This window comes from Megalops cyprinoides, chromosome 3, assembly GCF_013368585.1.
Source record: "Megalops cyprinoides isolate fMegCyp1 chromosome 3, fMegCyp1.pri, whole genome shotgun sequence".
Lineage (NCBI taxonomy): Eukaryota > Metazoa > Chordata > Actinopteri > Elopiformes > Megalopidae > Megalops > Megalops cyprinoides.
Genome location: NC_050585.1, coordinates 14,850,282 through 14,868,620, shown reverse-complemented (window position 1 = coordinate 14,868,620; position 18,339 = coordinate 14,850,282). Strand labels below are relative to the sequence as shown.

Here is an 18,339-nt window from a genome sequence, read left to right as displayed (position 1 = left end):
TTCATAAGAGGTCTGTGTATGCAGAATAAGCTCCTCTGTAACATACTAGCAATCAAAATAGTGATATCAACTGGAAAGAGACATGGACCCTACCAAGAAAATACTGCTTTACCAATAAAATTAAAGAGGTATCTTTTAAAACCATTTATTTGTTCTCTCCGGTTAAAATTTTTTTCAAGGTTTTATAAGGACATTAATGACAAATGTGAGTTCTGTGGAATGGAGAGTGAAACTGTTGATCAATTATTTAATAATTGTATTTATAGCAGAATGTTTTGGATTGATATGGAAACCTTTTTTTAAGACCGTCAATATTAGGGATCATCTATCTGGAAAAGATGTACGGTTGTATTTCAAAGGTAAAGATACCCTACAAGATGTTACATTTTTTATAAATATGTGTATTATGGGTAAATACCATATACATAAGCAGAAATGGGCCAAAGGTAAACCAAACTTTTGTCTATTCATTACAGAAATTAAGCATTATGTTGATTTACTTCATGGCATTAAAAACAAAAAAGCAATACATATGTATGTGAGCATTTTTCAATATTTATTTGATTTCTACATACCCCTGACTCTGTATATGGTTAAACTGTTCTGTTTTTGTATGATGTTTCTCTGATGGATGTAGTACTTGCCTCATGGTTTGTATTAATATTGTATGTGCTTTCGTAAATGTTTTTCTACATTAATAAACAACAAAAAAGAGAAGCTTCACAAAAGAAAAAAAAAAAGTTGTGTAAGTTGTATTTGCGTTCTGCTTTAAGAACAATGCACATCACCACGTACTGAATACCCGAACATGCTGAAAACGAATCTCCATGCACTAGACACAGTACTTACAATTCTACATGGGTCTTCCCTCTTACCTTAAGTTAATGAACATGGCTTCATGGCATCCGTCTACAGTAGGCACTACACCTCTTTTCTAGTTTTTACTTTTATGGACGCTTCAATTTGATGACTAGTGTCTGCTGTCTGCCCTTTCAGATTATACAAAATGGATCTACACAGTACCTACTGCTCACCTGAGTGGTCTGGTTTGCCCATTCATTCATGACATCCCTTTGTCAGAGAGCAGAGCTGAACATAAACTTCTTTAGATCCCTTTTTAATTATGGCATGCATGCATTTGCAAGGATTTCTGGGGCAACATGTACATCAATCTAACTGTATTTTAGGGTGGCTGTTCCTGTACTGACCTTCTCTTAGGTTCCACAGAACACCCATGATCTTGCAAAATCTGTGGTAGATTAGCAATTTGGCATCAGTGTGATATCACTAAAACATACATTTTCTTGTCCATTATAGGTATGCCAACCAAGTAAGGTAATCATCATAATAATCATGGTTACAGGATTGCAGGATTATCAGAAACCATAGAGAGTACCAAAATAGATAAGTACCCACAACAACACAATGATTAATTAACAATACTACTAAGTCATAGTCAACACCCTAAAGAGTGGGATCACGTACAGCAAGAGTTACATAAGAACTAGAAGTATAAATCTTACATGAGGAGCGGAGTATAGCTGCTTTCCTGTAGGATGAAGGCACTCAAATACATTTTAAAAGAAGTGAAAATAAAACAGGTCAGTGAACTTTTAATATAAACACACCATGATTTATTATTTAAAACCAGCAAGCATATGCCATTTACGCCAAACAGAGGCTGAAAGGCAGGCAGTTCCTTGAGAAGAGGCAGTGAGACAGACACACAGACACAGGGGGAACTCAGTCCTTGGATGTAGAGAACACACTGTCCAGTGCACTCTGTGCTTCCTGGATCTGCTGCTGTAACCTCTGGCGCATGGCTTCATTGGAGGCCTTCTTCAGCATGGCCTGCATGTCCTGGATAGCGGCCCGGTAGCCCGGCGCGTTGTGGAAGACACGGATGGCGCGGTCCCCGCTGCACACCAGGAAGCGGCTGTTGATGTCGAACTTCAGGTCCGTGAGCTCCTCGCTGTGGACGCCGTGGAGCTCCTCCTCCAGCTCCCCGGTGGCCGTGCTGAACAGGGCCACACTGCAGCCGCTGGACACGGCCGCCACCCGTGCATCCGGCGACAGGGCGATGCGGCTGCCCTCCGACACCTGGCACTGCACTGTCCGAAGCAGGTACGGGTCCTGCTGCTTCTTGTATTCCACGTCCGTGTCCCATAGCTTCCACGTCCCGTCCTTGGACACCGTCACCATTCTGCGGAGCCGAGGAGAATAAAGCATTTCTAAGTTTGACCAGTGCTTCACCCCCATCAGTCACGTGGGCAGTACAACTGCAACCTTGACTGGAACACTTCCAAGTTATAGCTTACATTTTAAAAAGTATTTCAAATGAAGACTAATTCAGGCTGAGAACCATTTTACAAAATGAGGAGCTGTCCTGAAGAATGACTGCTCTATTAATATAAAGTGTTGATAACGTTATGATAAAAAGGTTAAAATTTTTACCTATTTTGTACATCAGTTACAACCACAACTAGGGCTATGGAAGTATGCAAGCCCTGTAAATAATTCACCTCCCGGATCGCGTTTACAGAGCAGAGAGTAATTTTCACTCTGAATGACAACCCCTTTGATGTATCTTTTGCTGATAAGCCACCTCCAGCATTACACAGTACATCTTCAATTAGTCGTAGCAGGGAGACAGTGCCGTCATAGTGTACTGCACATGGACGAACTTGAAAGCAATCTTTGTGATCAAAAGGATGATACAACAAACTGAGCATACCGTACCTGCGGGAGTCATTGGAGAAGGCAAAAGAATAGACACCAGCCGAGTGACCCTTCAGGTCAAAAGCACGTACCACCTCCCGAAACTCTCCACTCTTTCCAAAACACACCTCCCATACCTTCACATCTGGAGTGAAGCCACAGGATGCAACAAACCTATTCCAAAGAGAGACATAGTCTTGATGAACAACAGCAAGGTGAAACATTCTAGCACCATTAAAAAGTGTCTAGACCTTGACGTACCATTACTAGAACATGAAATTAGGTTTACAGGTACTTAAGCATTCACACACGTGAACAGAAAAATATTAGAATTAGAAATAATATTATAATTCTTTCTGTGCCTGACACAATGTGCCTTAATAGACAGTACAGTGAATACAGAGAGGGCCTCAGAGCAGACATCTTGGTAGGTGGACTTGCTAAGTTGCAAGTCCCTCAAGAACTGATTATGGAAACAACATAACTGAATATATAACATAATTCATTGCTTCCATCTAGATCAGTACTTACTCAAAGTGTGTTTTATGGTCCAAATGTAAGCATGAAAGTAATCGAATTACGGTCGAGTCTAAGGAGACCAACTGACCTGCCGCAGGGAGAGATGGCAGCATAGGAGTTGGTCATCTGGTTGGTGTTTATGGAAGCCAGCATGTCTCCCTTCAGATCCCAGATCAGTATGGTGGTGTCAGTGGATGCTGTCATGATGAACTTGCCTGGAATACAGTGTATGAAAAGAGACTCTTCTCATCAAGCTTTCCATCCCTATTTTAAAGGCCAGATCTCAAAAATATATGTCATGAGTGAGTGCATTTTACATTACTGTATTTTAGGCATGGCCTGCTCCAGTTTAAATTTCTGCACAACCTTCTCCACCTCATCTTTGTTCCCACAGTGTTCCTGCTATTTGCCATCAGATATGATGCTCTTGTAAATAATGGAGAACATTTTCATCTGTATGAAAACTGTCCTTACTAAGTCTGACTCTAATCAATGTAGTTATGGTGTAGAAGGGTGTTACACCCAATGCATCACTAAACTGGCTTTTATGTGCAATGAGCAAAAACTATCCCTCAGTCAAACAAAAATATTGGGGATGTTAAAATAATGTGAAGTTCTCAGCAAGGCATGTGTGTTCTGAGTGTGTAACAAAGCAATTACAACCAATCAATCAGCCACATTACACACAGGATGGCAGCTTGACAGCCATGCCCAGCCCGCATACCTGTTTCTGCAATGCCAATGTTGATGACGTTTCCCTTGTGCTTCTGGGGGAAGTCTTCAGGTGCAGCTTTGAAACTGAAGGAACCGTCTTCCTTCTTGCTCATCTTGAAGACTCGAATAGTCTCTCCATTGGCCAGCCAGGTGATGAAGGCTCTGCAACACGGACAAAGTTCTCAACCTGGATACAAACGGAAAACCTGACACAAACTGACACCACCAAATCTGATACAGGTCTGGACCCTTTTAGCTGGTTCTCAGTGTCAGTGTGACAGCCAAATATTACTGCTGTTGTATTAAGTCAGGCCTTGTTTCAAGCCTGCGGTGCTCTTTAGCATAGCAAACCAGTGCAGTGGAAGGCATGACACTAGACAGCATCCAGCCATTATTAGCTGTGTCTAACAATTAGTTATTCGTGAAATATGCAGAGTCCCAGGCTGGGATTAGACCATGAACCATAATAATTCTGATTTTACAAATGGAAATGAAGAACATTGTTTGGCAAAACAACAACAAACAATTTCTATTCTGTAAATTCAAATCAAAACAAGAAAAAGAGGTTGAAGTGTTCTGGCTACAAACAGCACCTGGTCTGAGACAATTTGACCTGAGACAGTGGCTGTGGAGGAGTTTTGAGGCGGGTACCGTGAGTCAGGGCTGAAGCGGACCAAGGTGGCATGGTCCAGCTCCACGTTGGCGCGCAGGCAGCGGTGGTCACGCTCCAGGAAGTCCTTGGTGCTCCAGATCCGCACCGTGCGGTCATCTGCACAGGAAGCCAGGTACTTCCCATTGCTGCTGAAGTCCAGGCACGTCACATTGCCACTGTGACTCTGGACAGGGGTGACAGTTGCAGGACTGACTCACACTATCACTTTGGACTGATATGCCAGGCCTTTGATATCATCATTATCTCCTGGTCCGCTTCAACTGTGAAGATATTTGTTGTATCACTGTGTTTCAATTTTATCAGCGAGGGATTGTTTAGGTAGCTACTTTCTGAAATGTGACAATGTGTCGTTTAATCATTCAGGGTCACAGAAACAGAAAATCTAAGGGAACAACCCTCATTATTGATCTGCCTTCAACATAATTACAACAGAGAAAATGAAGGACCCAAAAGAAATCACTAAAGGTGAACATAGACCAACTGCTTTGTTGCAGTACAAGGCTACTGTTGAGCAGTGAAGTTCATTGAAAGGATAGGGCTATGACTACAACCGATAAACCTACAGCTGTACCCTCTAGTTATCAACCTGAAGAGAACAAAGACCATTCCACACCACGCCACAAAACCAAGTCACGTTTTACGCACTGGAAATACCTCATACTCCAAGAAGGATACTGCTGTGCTAATCATATCACACCAATTAAATTCAGTTTTAGGAACAGAGAGGAAAGGGCATGGCTTACTTTTAAGGAGGATGCAAGGAGTGGGTGGGAGAACGTGTGCTGCTGCGTCCTCTCTTTACGGGGTCGCTGTTGCTGCCTCTGTTTCTTCGATAGGGGTGCCTTGTCTCCATTTTCTTCCACTGCAGGAGATAACAATGAGGCGGTAATCAGCACATCCGCCGGCTTCTGCCATGTTTAAATGATCAAGTCATTTTACATGTGCAACTATATTCTCAACCAATAAAAAGATTATACACTATGTATATGTATGATAAAAAGTGCAGATGGGCTTTATTGATACACAGGATAAATTGGAGCAAAATCCCTCTTTAACAACAGTCAAACGTAATATGCTTGCTCCTGACTTGGGCATTATATTATCATTCTAGTAATTAAACCTGTTATAAACACTTAACAAGCCCTAAATAACTTACAATGTACCCCGCAAGAAATTTGATGTCTTCTCTCAATATAAAAATTCACATTATTCACAATCAATTCCACTGACTTTACATTTGATAAAAAATATATAGTACAAAATAAAGTTGCAGTGCCCAAACACACTCAGGATCTTGCAAACAATTAAGTGTAATGATCTGCAATCAAACACAGCTGTAAATAGAAAAATGTATCTTTTCCTCTTCAAATCATTTAAGCATAGAATTTTACAGGTTTCAGTGAGTCAAAATTTTTTTTTAGAAAAATGCTCTCTTTACACTGTCTGCAATTGAAAGAGAACTTGACCTGTGCTCTTCTCAATTACTTTCCCATTCCTTTCCATTTTCATTTAATTAAAAATTGTAACGTTCAAAACGAATTTAAGAAAATGATATTTAATTTTGTATATAAAAATAATATAAATAACTGTTTTCTTTACAATACTTTGTTACCATTTAATTCATTCAGTTAACCATATGAGCTTCTGCTGTGTCATTTGCTGGTGATATGTGAGATGTGTAAGAGATCAGTTATTGAGTAGCTAGCTAGTGGGCTAGCCAAGAGTCACCTAATTTTGAAGGGGAAAGTATAGTTCGGTATAATTAACAGTGGGCTTCAAAGTAGTCTGAAACGTTACTGCTGTGTTCACTCAGTGTCAGTCGTCAATTCTGCCAATGCACTCGAATATTTTACACAAGAAGGAGTCTATTGCCTTGGCATGTCACTAAGTTCTGACATGTCAGACACCGCTTAGCTTGACAATATAGCTAGCTAGCAAATTACGATTAGTATATATGGAACCCCCTCCCCCCGGCGCTGTTACGGGACACAACTTGTTAATGTGACAGCAATACCCAGCACAAGTAGGGTTTCAGTGAACTAGCTTCACGTCTGCTTCAAGTTTTACTGGAGCTAGCTGCCAAATGTTGGCTGCATATTCTTACCAACAGTGTCTTCTCTTTGTTCAGTTTTCTCATTTATCTCGCCTTTTCGTTTGCCCACTGCGACAGAGACCAAGAGGATCAGAGCTCCTATCAATATTGAGACGACGATCAGCGCGGCTAGCTCCATCTTCAACAGCAGACTTCTGCCACGTTCACCTAATTCCAAAAGGACGAGCACGTCCAATTTCGCTAGCTAGCTACTTCTGCAGCTAGCAGGTAGCCAGCCAACTGGATTGAGAGTTAGGTTTCACTTCGGTTTACCGGAGCGAGTCGCCAGACTGCTAGCAGTTTATCTTAAGGTGCACGTAAACTTGTTTTAACTGTGTGTAAAGTAGGACTTAGTTCACTGTCAAATATTTCTAGAGATCGGAACAATTTTTCACGGAGCACTTAAATTTCATTTAGCATGGTCCAACTAATGGTTCTGAATTAGTTAGATATCTGGTTTTCTAACGTAAATCAATATGGTACGGCTTGCAGCAGGCCGGAAAGCGATTTGTTCATTGATGGATACGTGGGTCTCCTGTAAATTTTCAGTGGTGAGATCTACTGACAGTCAGTGGGTGCCATGTGTGATTGGATGGTGAGAGTGACGCGGTTAAGGCGAATTATCTTCTACTGTGTTGCAAGCAGACGATGACACACCCACAGCGTAAATCATTTTGAATACTCAGCTGTATCTTCACATTAGAGCTTTCACGATTTTTTACTGAAGTGGGGTAAAGGGATAGATAAGAGCGCTTGGTACAATTTAGTGGCTCAGCGAATTCTAAGCCTGCCTCACTTAGCTTGTAATGTACTTTACTCTTAATATTCAGTAAGAACATAAAATAAGTCAGATATCTAGAACGTTGTTAAAAACAATGCTAACATGTTGCTACGCATAGCATTGTATTGCTGTCCTGATATGTTTCTCCAAGCGTCCAGTAGGTGCTGGCTGTAGTCCCCAGAGGCTGATCTGTCTAAAAGGCAGTCTTTTTCAACATGGTCCTTTCCAAGAATTTAAGCATCTCGGGTAAGGTTAGGGACAGCACATTCATGCTCAAGCTCAGTTTGGATAAGACTGCCATTTGGACTGATCTGCCTGTCTGTTGCCAAGCCCTCCTTTTTGGAGGATTTACTGGGCATGTACTAAAGAGAATTCTATGATATGTGTGTCATGTGTGATCAGGTGTTTATCAATTTCCCCTCTTATTTCAATATCTTTCACTGTCCCATATTTAGTCATTTTTCATAATACAGCTGAAACACTGTCATTGTGTAACGCAGTGCTCCAATCTATATACTGTTCTGCAGATGTGTCATAAAGAAGGGGAAAGAAATCAGCCAAATATAGAGTGTTATAATTGCAATCACAAGGTGAACTAGTAATCAAGATCCTCTGTATGCATGGTGGGGGAGGGGGGGGGGTGGCTGGGGGGTGTTGGTAGAGTATAAGGCACAAAGGTCATGTATGTCTCATTTATGTCTGAGGGATGTTGTTTTTGTAGGATGGCTACTTCCAACCCAGGAAGGAAACCAACAGATTCCCCTGCCTCCAACGTATGGTCTAACCCACCTGCTCCATATAATTACACTGGCTTAATTGGACCAAGTAAATGTATGCATACCGTATTATTTTTCCATTATTTTTATGCGTCATACACATATATGTATGTTTATATATGTGTGTGTGTAGCTGCATGCCATCTGTGTAAGTTGGTGTCTCTCATGCCAAACAGACCTGGGCACCTGACCCACAGCATACAGCACCACTGAGACCCACATCCATGTCCGATTGCATTATAATTATCATTGTTATTAGTTGTAGCAGAAGTGGCAGTAGCAGCAGCTGGAGCTCAGGGCCCCTGAGAATGAAGACAAGGAGCCAAGGGCATACAAACAGTGTGAGCACAGATGATAATGTAAGCATGTTGATTCAATAAGTGCAGGATGCCAGCATTTTTAATGGAGCCCATTAATCACCAATAACCTTGCAGAATCTCAATATTCATAAGGAGTTCTGCCAATGAAAATTGGTGTCAGGGGCTGTAGTGTTGCTAGAGCCCCTTTAATCAATGGTCTAGCCCAGAACTATCCCTCAGCCAAAGTCCCAAAACTTATCTAGCTGAAAGATTTCTTTAGCCCCTCTTACTACACCATCTAGTGGTAGGAAGCTGGTATCTCATGGTTATAAATCTGACCCCGTTTTGGCTCTCTCATCTTTTAATCTAATTGGATCAGTTGAACCTGTTCAGCTTTCTGAATCCTTCAGTTCAATACCTTCTTGTTATTTTGTTCCTGGACTCTGTTTTTCAATTCTCTATAATTTTGGCTTTTTAATTTATGGCATTAGTTAAGCTGGATTCTGTTTTATTGTTCCGCAAGCCTGATTTGAGTGGATTTGACTGCCACACAGTGGGGGCGGGTGCCATTTGGCTGGCATTTAAAACCCATTACATATGATGACACAGAGAGCAGAGAACATATCCACTACTCTGCTCTTGTCTGTACATTCATTCTCCTAACAACGTCAGCTCACATGCAAAAATGTACACAGCTGTATATGCAGCAACCTCCCTACATGTGTGCCACATCAGTCACAGCTATTGTGCAAGACGGCTCTCACACATTCACAATCCAAGGTAAGCCAACCATCTGGTCCCTTAATCAGCCTGCCTCTACACATATGCACATAGTCAGTAAGTAGTTTTACACACTTATTTACAGAGAGCTCAGTACAAACATAACTGACAGTCTCTGCATGGGTATGACTGATGAGGGATTTTAGTTGCAGCTCCTCCCATGCCATTTTTCTCCCACTCAGATTGTAATGATAAAGCAACTGGTGAATGATAGTGATATTTAGTTTGAGCAAAGATGCTTATAGAAGGAAAGAGCGTGCAGGCCAAACTTGTTCACCTATGTTCACCTCTTCCTTTACTTCAGAAGTATGTGTGAATTGCCTATTCACAACAGATGATGCAAAGGAATAAAAATCACTGGAAATCCCAAAATGTCTTGAATTAGAAGTGATGTCTTGAGTAGAAGTAACTTCTTGTAAGAATCCCTGAACCCAGCACAGACAGATAGAAGATACACTAGAAGTAACAAAACTGCAGGAAACAAAAAGAGAATACAGTATATGTCCTTGGTTCAAGCAGCCACAGCAAACCTATCAGCTATGGACTGCCAAGGATCAGGAATTATTTCACTGGTTCATGTGATCTTTTTTGGCTTTGCACATGTAAACCTGCTCACCACTCACATTTACCCTGACCCTTTTAAAAACACTGTGGAAAGTTCTATGAGGAAAATAAATGCCAATGAAAGCTTTTGGCTTCTTATAGCCGAGCCTGTAAGTGTTTTGTTGAGATATTAGCCTAATACTTTGAGTAACAGATACTATATAAAGAGTAGTACAATATATTGAGTAGCAAATACTATATATATATATATATATATATATATATACACACACACACACACACACTCATACATATATATAGCATTTCTGTCTGACATGCTTTGATTTTTGATTCTTGAATAATAGACAATACATGATTCACAATGAAATTGTTTTTAAATTTATTCAGCATTATCTCTCGTACTCTCTCCAGTCCTTTCCTATCTCGTTGGGCAATTGATTGTGTCTTCTTCGGTGGATTTTTTGGCGGGGATCGTTACGGAAGGGTAAATGCCGCCATCTACTGCATGCACACTCGTTTACGTGAACACGCCCTCCTAGGCTGTCGGGCAACCAAAAGAGAGGGAGGCGATGGAGAGCGCCTGCACTACTCTGGATAACAGTAGCGTTCTGTCTGTTCAGCTGTTTCTGTTTCAGTAAAACAAAAAACAACATATTGGATACTATAACATTAGCACGGCGACAGCTGCGCATCTTAAAAGAGAAGCTATTGTTTGTTTGCTTATTTACCTTGTTAGGATAAACGCAATCTCTTACAATTGTCTAGCCAGTAATATTAGCTACCCAGAATAACTAGAGAAGCAAAAGCCATTGCGCATAAATGGCTCAAATCCACCGACAAAATTCAAATTACAGATGCGCTGCGTGAGGATACGGCCCTTAAGGAATCAATAATCGCGCGATATTAATTCAAAAGTTAATACGTCCTTGTTTGTAAGATATTAGAACAAAACCTATTTATGTTGACCACGCTTTCTGGCAACTGTGTGCGCTATTAAATTTTTCACGCTTTAATACTTTTACGGAATAGTTTGTTTGGAAACTTACATGGCCTCACACATTATTGTTAAATTTCTGGTTATCTGTGGACTTTGAACTAGAAAGTGTTGCAAGAGGAAAAAGAGCCGCGGCCCATGTCCCACAGTCAAACCCCATACTGGAAAACTAGTTGTCTAATGTAGATTATGCCGTAATCAGTAAATTTAAAGAAACTACAGTACCTAACTGATTAGAAAAAGAAACCAAAGCTCTCACAAACTGCATTTGTTCTGTTTATTGTTATTCATATACGCCAATATATGTTAACAGCGAATAAAAGGCTGCTTCAGCCTGAAATGTTGAATTGCGTGTTTACGCATGTTAACAGATAGCTATATAACCATGCCGTTTTCACCTCCAATTTTAAAAGCGCGAAATTAGGCTGTTAAACTTGCACGCTGCAGATTTTACCATTTAATTTACAATACATTTTTTCTAACGGTAGTTCACCGCGAAAAATGCAGTGATTTGACAGTTACAGCCTTCAGTTGCTATTATATACATTGCTCTTGAGAATCAAGACTCGTTCTTTTTTAATACAAGCGCTACAAACGGAATCTTTCACAAAAAATACGGTACATACATATTTCTAGACAAAGGCGAGCTGTTGAGTTTGCGGGATCCGAAAAATTGTTAGGCTACGAAACCACTCTGATTTGTGCGAAAGAGGGCGGGCAATGGGTGAGCAAAAAAATCCTTACTGGAAGGTTGGGCAAACTTGCATCGGTTTCGTAACAGCCAAGCAGAGACCGCGACAGAATATTGATGGGCGGGTATTTCTAAAGTTAGAGCCAGTCGTAAACAGCGTGGGGAGGAGGAGTCTGGCAACTGTGCCATATCGGGATAGTGAATCGGTAGCTAACAAGACTGGATTCCTAGGGCGGTGGACAGAAATACAAAACCGTTTTTTGAGTTGGCCCCTGGTCTGTACTCTTGTAGTCGCGTTAGAAAAAAAAATAGCCACCAGTCCTTAAATCGAGAGCAAGGTGGGCATCCCCCGTTAATTTAATGACTGTGTCGTTGCCTCTGTGTGTTTAATAGCTAGCCAGCTATAATAGCTAACAATGGATCGAGTAAAGAGCTCCATACAGCAGGTCCCGAACCCCATTCCCAAGGGATTGATCCGTCGTACCGGAGCAAACAGTTTGGAAGTCGAGAAGGAAAACTTTGAGCGTAGTCAGGTAAGCGCTGGAGATCGACCATAAATAAAATTAAAAAAAAGGCTTAAGTTGGAATGTGAGGAAGGGGTTGCTGGGGTTTAGGGGGTGTTTAGTAATGAATGTAGAAATATGGCTGAGGAGGGAAGAGGTGGGCTGTTTGTAACGTTTAGTTTTTTATGCTACAGTGTCAGTTCTGTTCAGTATAGTATTTTGTGCATTGCAATCGCCTGGAGAAAGATGATTTCCAAGGTATGGGTTTAGTTGCTGCTGCTCGATGTTATGCCTCGCGCTGCCTTGGACTTCAAGCTAAACAACAGCTATGCGTGCAAAGGTATTCAGTGTGCGCATGCACGTCCCCCTCCCTCCCGAAACGCAACATTGGACCACATTTCTTTTTAGAGTAACGTGGCAGTAACGCTGGTGCATCAATCGATAGGTTTTGTGTAGTGGTTTGGAGACTTTTCAGGCGAAACGTTTAAGCGTTGTCAATGTTTGAAATACGAAATAGCTATGAATCTGTGAATGAGTTTGTCTTCGCCCCGGGAGCCAAGCGTTTTTTTGACGTCAATCTTGCTGGATGAAATGTTTCTTTTTTTGTCTCTGATGAACTGTTGAGATGTAGCACCGCGTACATGACATAACACATATTAAGTGATACAACCACGCGCTGGTGAAATTGTTACAGGGAGACTTAGTTGTCTGCAAAGGTAGTCTACTTCTAATGTCTCCACCCCCTACGGAGTTTCAAGTTCAGACTGGTAACTCGCCCAGATTCTTCATTTGCGTTCAGAGCGTTCGGGAGTATCAGATTTACACGGTCTGTCTGTTGTAACGCTCTAGTTGTTCATCCAGCCTTATGTTTATTTCGCTGTTCATCGAGGGAAGGGAATTTGCGATTGTGAAACGGATCAAGGTTTGAGATTCACAAGAAAAAACAGTAACGTTGTATGTATTAAGTGATTAACGGAAACTGCCATGGGTATGTCGAGTTGATGCGCGCAGCTTTCATTTGAAGTTCCTATGGGCAGTATAGTATTATTTTTTCCTGCTCTACTCTACTCCGCTGTCAGTTCTGGCTAGCCTGGCTCAGAGATACCTGTGAAGTGGTTTCATTCCATACCCCCCTGAATGTCATTGCACAGAATATGGTGTATGATGGGATGAGGTACAAGAATGTCTGCCTTCAATGGTGCTTTATTGACAAGAAAGATGCTGAAGTTACTGGTTGACACATGTCAACAAGGCAGGTTATTGTTGGCACTCACATAGGAAGTTGTCTTAGAATTATAGGGTGGTTTTTAATTCTATGTGGTGAAATGGAGGCAAAGTGCTGGGGATGGGGTTATTTATTTTAGAGTCCCCTGGTCCTTACAGAGGCAAGGACGGATGAGAGTAAGGCTTTACCATTTGTGTATTTAATAGGTTTATTATGGTAAGTGCCAATAAATTGTTCATGTAGAAATGGTTATAATGCTGTCATTAGCTTACATTGTAAAGTATGCACAAGAGAGGGTTCAACTGGCTTTGTTGTATATTAAACAAAAGTTTAGTGGCTATACATCTGTGCAATCCAAGTATCATGAATTACATTATGGTATTTTGTCTATCAAAACCTCAGAGCTTTGGTTCTGAAAATGCCATGCAACCATGTGGAGTAGCAGTCAAAGAACTGGCCTTATTAATCAGAGGGTTGACACTGCTGGTATAGATTGGACCCAAAGGACAAAATGTAAATTGTTTCCATAAATATCCAGCTGTGTAAGTGGGTAATGTTAAAATGTTAGTCATGCAACTGCTGAGGAGATTAGAAGGGAGTCAACTGGCTGCCACGTGGGAATTGTTGACATTGATTGTGTGTGTGTGTGTGTGTGTGTGTGCGTGTATAGGCATCTGTGACAATTCACCAATTTTTAAACCATCCAGATGGTTCATACCATGCCTTGTGTCTGACCATAGCCAATTCAGATATGAAAACAAGTGAATTTGCATAGCGTCCATGAATCCTGAAGAAGGTTCTGGTTTCTCCTCTGGTGTGTCCTTGGGTCGAGGGCTTATTATGGCAGTCAGGTGGGTTGAAGTTGGGTTTTTCCCGTCAGCACTATCATGTGCTGACTCATGACCTGAACTCAGGCAAAACTGACCATACCAAGCTACACCAGCCTACCAAATTAATTGAATTTGTTTTAGTTCTAGCTGCTTCTGATTCAATGGTAAGCTACTGCAGTAAAATATTAGGAAACCAGTGGCATTTAAAGGCATTTTCTGTTAGGGTACCTGCCCATATGAGCAAATCCCTAGAGGAAGAGAGGAGACCTGCATGGTTGTGCTAAAATTATACTTATTTCCACTGAAACAATCACAGATTGCGGTTCAGCCTTTCCGTCCGGTCAAGTCATGCACATCACATGACAAACCCTAACTTTGTAAGAGAATTAAGAAATGGGCACGGGGTTCACTGGTGCCCTTGTGCACTTTGCACAAAGGGAGTGTTGAAAACCTCAGCCCGTCTTTCAGGCCAGACAATGAAATGGTTGTTAAAAGAGATGTCATTTTGGGCTTGTTAGAAGCAATGGACTGCCATTGTCTGTCCTCAGTGATCTCTCTGGCCCCTCTCCTCCCAAGTAAGCAGTTAGGCTAAGCTAGGCCTCATGCCTGCTAGTACATGTCCAGGTGCATTTCAGTCTGGCCATGCTAAAAATGCTTTTCCCTTTTACATTGGGTGGATGGGGATGCACATCTCCGACCCCCTGATCATAAGCACCGGTTCCCCTCAAGGCTGCGTCCTGTCCCCCCTACTCTTCTCCCTGTACACTAACAGCTGCACCTCCAGTCACGATTCCGTCAAAATCCCGAAGTTTGCGGACGACACCACCCTCATTGGACTTATCTCTGGTGAGGACGAGTCCATCTACAGGTGGGAAATTGATCATCTGGTGACCTGGTGTAGCTAGAACAATCTGGAGCTCAACTCTCTAAAGATAGTGGAGATGGTAGTAGACTTCAGGCGTAACCCAGCTCCCCCCCCCCAAACCTCCCCCCATCACTTTGCATGACTCCCCAGTGAACACTGTGGAGTCCCTCCGCTTCTTGGGCATCATCATCTCCCAGGACCTCAAGTGGGAGCTGAACAGTAAAAAAGTCCGACGAAGTTCAACCTGCCAAGGACAATGATGGTGCAGTTCTACACTGCCTGTGCCTACACTGAGTCCATCCTCACCTGCTCCATCACCATCTGGTACGCTGCTGCCACTGCCAAGGACCAGGGCAGACTGCAGCATATCATCCGCTCTGCAGAAAAGGTGATTGGCTGTAATCTGCCATCCCTCCAGGATCTGCACGCCTCCAGGCAGGCAGGAAAGATCGTGGCCGACCCCTCCCATCCCGGACACGGACTGTTCAAAACGCTATCCTCCGGTAAGAGACTGAAGTCTATCAAGCCCAGGACCACACCTCACAAAAACAGCTTATTCCCTTCAGCAGTTGAACTCATCGACAAGCCCCCTGACCCCCGCTGACACAGACTCTGCCCCTAACCCCTCCTCCTCCCCACTGAGTCTGTATGCATGCAAACGCATTTTTGCTGTTACACTGTCTGCATTATTTAAAATGTTCAATCATCTGTCTATTCTACTTTGCACATCTTATATTTTATATTTCAATACTTAGTCTATTTTTTGTGCCTCTTTTAATATATTTTATATTATATTCATAGTATTACTGTACGTTGTACAGCTTTTGCACTGTTTTTTTTTCTTTTCTCGATCTTTGTTTTTCATTACTTATTGCTTTTATTACTCATTGTACTTTAGTGTTGTATTTGTATGGAGCACCATCATACCAAAAAAATTCCTTGTAGGGGCAACTGGCTTGGCAATAAACTAAATTCTGATTCTGATTAAAAGCAGATCACTCAAAGCACAGTTGGTTATTTACATACTGGATGCGACTGGGGCGTGGTTGTGTTGTGTTTGGTAGAGGTAGGCATGCTCAGGAAAACCAAGGAGGAAGTAGCATGGAGCCAGGAGGGAAAACTTGTTTTTATTCGGGGGGGTGTCTTTTTTTGGGGTCTTTCTGCAGTTGCAAGCTAGTTATAAATGAAAATGGCACAGTAAAAGTTGTTTACCACCATGAGAGGGGTGGGGTGGAAAATTAGTCCTCATGTGACGTCTTTCCAGAGCTACACGCACCTGCAGGTATTGTAAGGAAATGCTGTTTATTTAATAGTCGGACCTGTGTCCACGGGAGCCGCTGACCTACAGGTCAATGTGGCCGATGGAAACAAGCTATTACTGTGCTCAGTAGCCGTAAACCACAGAGGGTGGGGATTCTGGCCACGCCAGCACAGCTGCTGTTAAAGGAATACTGATGAAGCACTGTTGTCCCAGCCTGTTTCATTATGTATCATTGAGAGGGTGGAGTGAAAAAAACAGCTTGAGGAATCGTGTGGGTCTGTGAATGTGTGCTGTAAAAACTTTATGTGACTAGGTGACTAAACCTCTGACATAAGTGAGCCAGTAATGGAAAGAAGTGCCCGTGGTAAAGTGTGTGTGTGTGAGAGAGAAATGGAATAGAAGTGAGTGTAGATGGGAATGTATGTAAGGGAACTTATGTATATATGCTGGGGAGTGTATATTGGAGCATGTGTGTATAGGGGAGTGTGTGAGTGAGTGTGTTTGCGGGGGAGAGTGTATTTGTGTGTAGGGGAGTGTGCATGGGAGCATGTGTGGATGTATTGCAGTGTATGTGCTGGGGATTGTATGTGTGTTCAGGGAGTGTGTGTGTGTGTATGTGTAGGGGAGCTCAGCAACAAGAGCTCTGCTGACTCCAGTGTTTTTGAAAGCGGTGCAGGCAGGGTGTTTGAAACGGGTATGTGTGTGTGTGTGAGGCAGGGGTGTACGATGCTCAGTTCTCAGAGCTTTTGTGTTCTGAAGAAGTGATGAATTATAGATCACAAGCTGTCAGATTGGGCCCGTACGGCAGGCGGGCGTGGGGGCGTGTACGCAGCGTGTAAACACAGAGCACGGGGTTAGCACAGAAAGTGGGTCAGAAGAGCTAGACCCCAGCAAGCTGCACCCTACTACCTCCCTCAGCATCTGATCTTCCTGGAGGAGGGTGTGCTGTGCCCCCCCTTCCCTGGGGCTGTCCGCCTACTTTCATTTTTGCTCCCAAGTAGCATCTCATCCCTGTCCCGGACCTCAGCCGCCCACCTCACTCCCTCCCTCTCACACAACTGGGGCAGCGGTGGGGATTAGAGGCGGGTCTGCTCACAGACAGACGCTGTCCCATCCTGGTCACTGGGTCAGACTTTAGAGAACACACCCGGCAGAATATGGGTCAGCACACACATACACAGCGGGCAGGAATTTCTGCGTCTCAGCCGTGATTACTTCCTGCTTGCTGCGCTGAGTGTTGTCACGTCATCTTGGTTCTTGTTCTTGTTCTTAGATAAGCTGTCATAAACCTAGCATTGTTTCCCGAGTGTGCCCTGGTTCTTTGCTGAGCATCTGTGACCACAGCTTTAACGGCGTGAGAAGCAGATGATTCCATTGAAGGCTCAGTACAGTCACTGCAGGCTGTGCCTTTTAAGTTGATTCCAGCATTTTGCAGATGAGTTCAGTGTGGTGTTTTTAGATCCTGAAATGGAGGGGATCTGGTTTTCAGCCTCTCCCAGCCTCACCACATCTCACACCTTTCTAGCTGTGATCTTTCATCAGCCAGTCTTTTCTCAGACATCCCCAGAAGTTAATGATGTGTTGAAAGCATGGTGAGGTGTAATTCCTACAGGGACTCTATTGCTGTAATTGCCACATAGGCCATGCTTGTTGCTAGGATCTGTGAATCCGGGGCTGGGGTTTAGGAGACCACACCGATGTCTGGATCTGCTTTGTGCTCAGCTGCCACCTCTAAATCCAGCATCTTCCCCCTTCACTTACGACAGTGAAGCAATGCGCTAAAGTATAATACATAAAAGTCTGTTAAATCACACTCACCATGTAAAAACTGTACTTTCATGTGGCCAAATAGGAAAGAAACCTTCCTCATTCTGTCTCTTTGCCATAGGAATGATTATAGCAATTGTTGTTTCAAAGATGTGTGTCCTTACTGTGTTGGTTTAACTGAGTCAGTTGTGCTATTGTATGGTCAGTTTTTTAAATAGGTTTGGAGGGACTTCAGTTGTTGGGTTGTGCTGGTGTGAATAACAGGATAGACCTAGAACCTTCTGTCC

General features: G+C 42.6%; 2 protein-coding genes across 2 annotated transcripts in view; one reads left to right on the top strand and one right to left on the bottom strand.

Annotated features, from left to right (window-relative positions):
• Nucleotides 1-1,536: 1,536 nt before the first annotated feature.
• On the bottom strand, nucleotides 1,537-7,166 carry tbl2 (transducin beta like 2). Its single transcript, XM_036525294.1, has 7 exons — nucleotides 6,729-7,166; nucleotides 5,368-5,486; nucleotides 4,603-4,787; nucleotides 3,962-4,113; nucleotides 3,326-3,452; nucleotides 2,740-2,892; nucleotides 1,537-2,203 (listed from the first exon to the last, which is right to left on the bottom strand). Exons 1-7 carry the CDS (start codon nucleotides 6,853-6,855, stop codon nucleotides 1,744-1,746), a joined length of 1,323 nt encoding a protein of 440 aa, XP_036381187.1. The 5' UTR covers nucleotides 6,856-7,166; the 3' UTR covers nucleotides 1,537-1,743.
• A 4,631-nt stretch (nucleotides 7,167-11,797) lies between these two features.
• LOC118774333 (huntingtin-interacting protein 1-like) overlaps nucleotides 11,798-18,339 on the top strand; it is a 43,258-nt gene continuing 36,716 nt past the window's right edge. Inside the window, exon 1 of the mRNA XM_036523633.1 lies at nucleotides 11,798-12,134. Within this exon, the coding sequence (XP_036379526.1) occupies nucleotides 12,018-12,134 (117 nt within the window). The 5' untranslated portion in view covers nucleotides 11,798-12,017. The remainder of the gene's footprint in view (nucleotides 12,135-18,339) is intronic.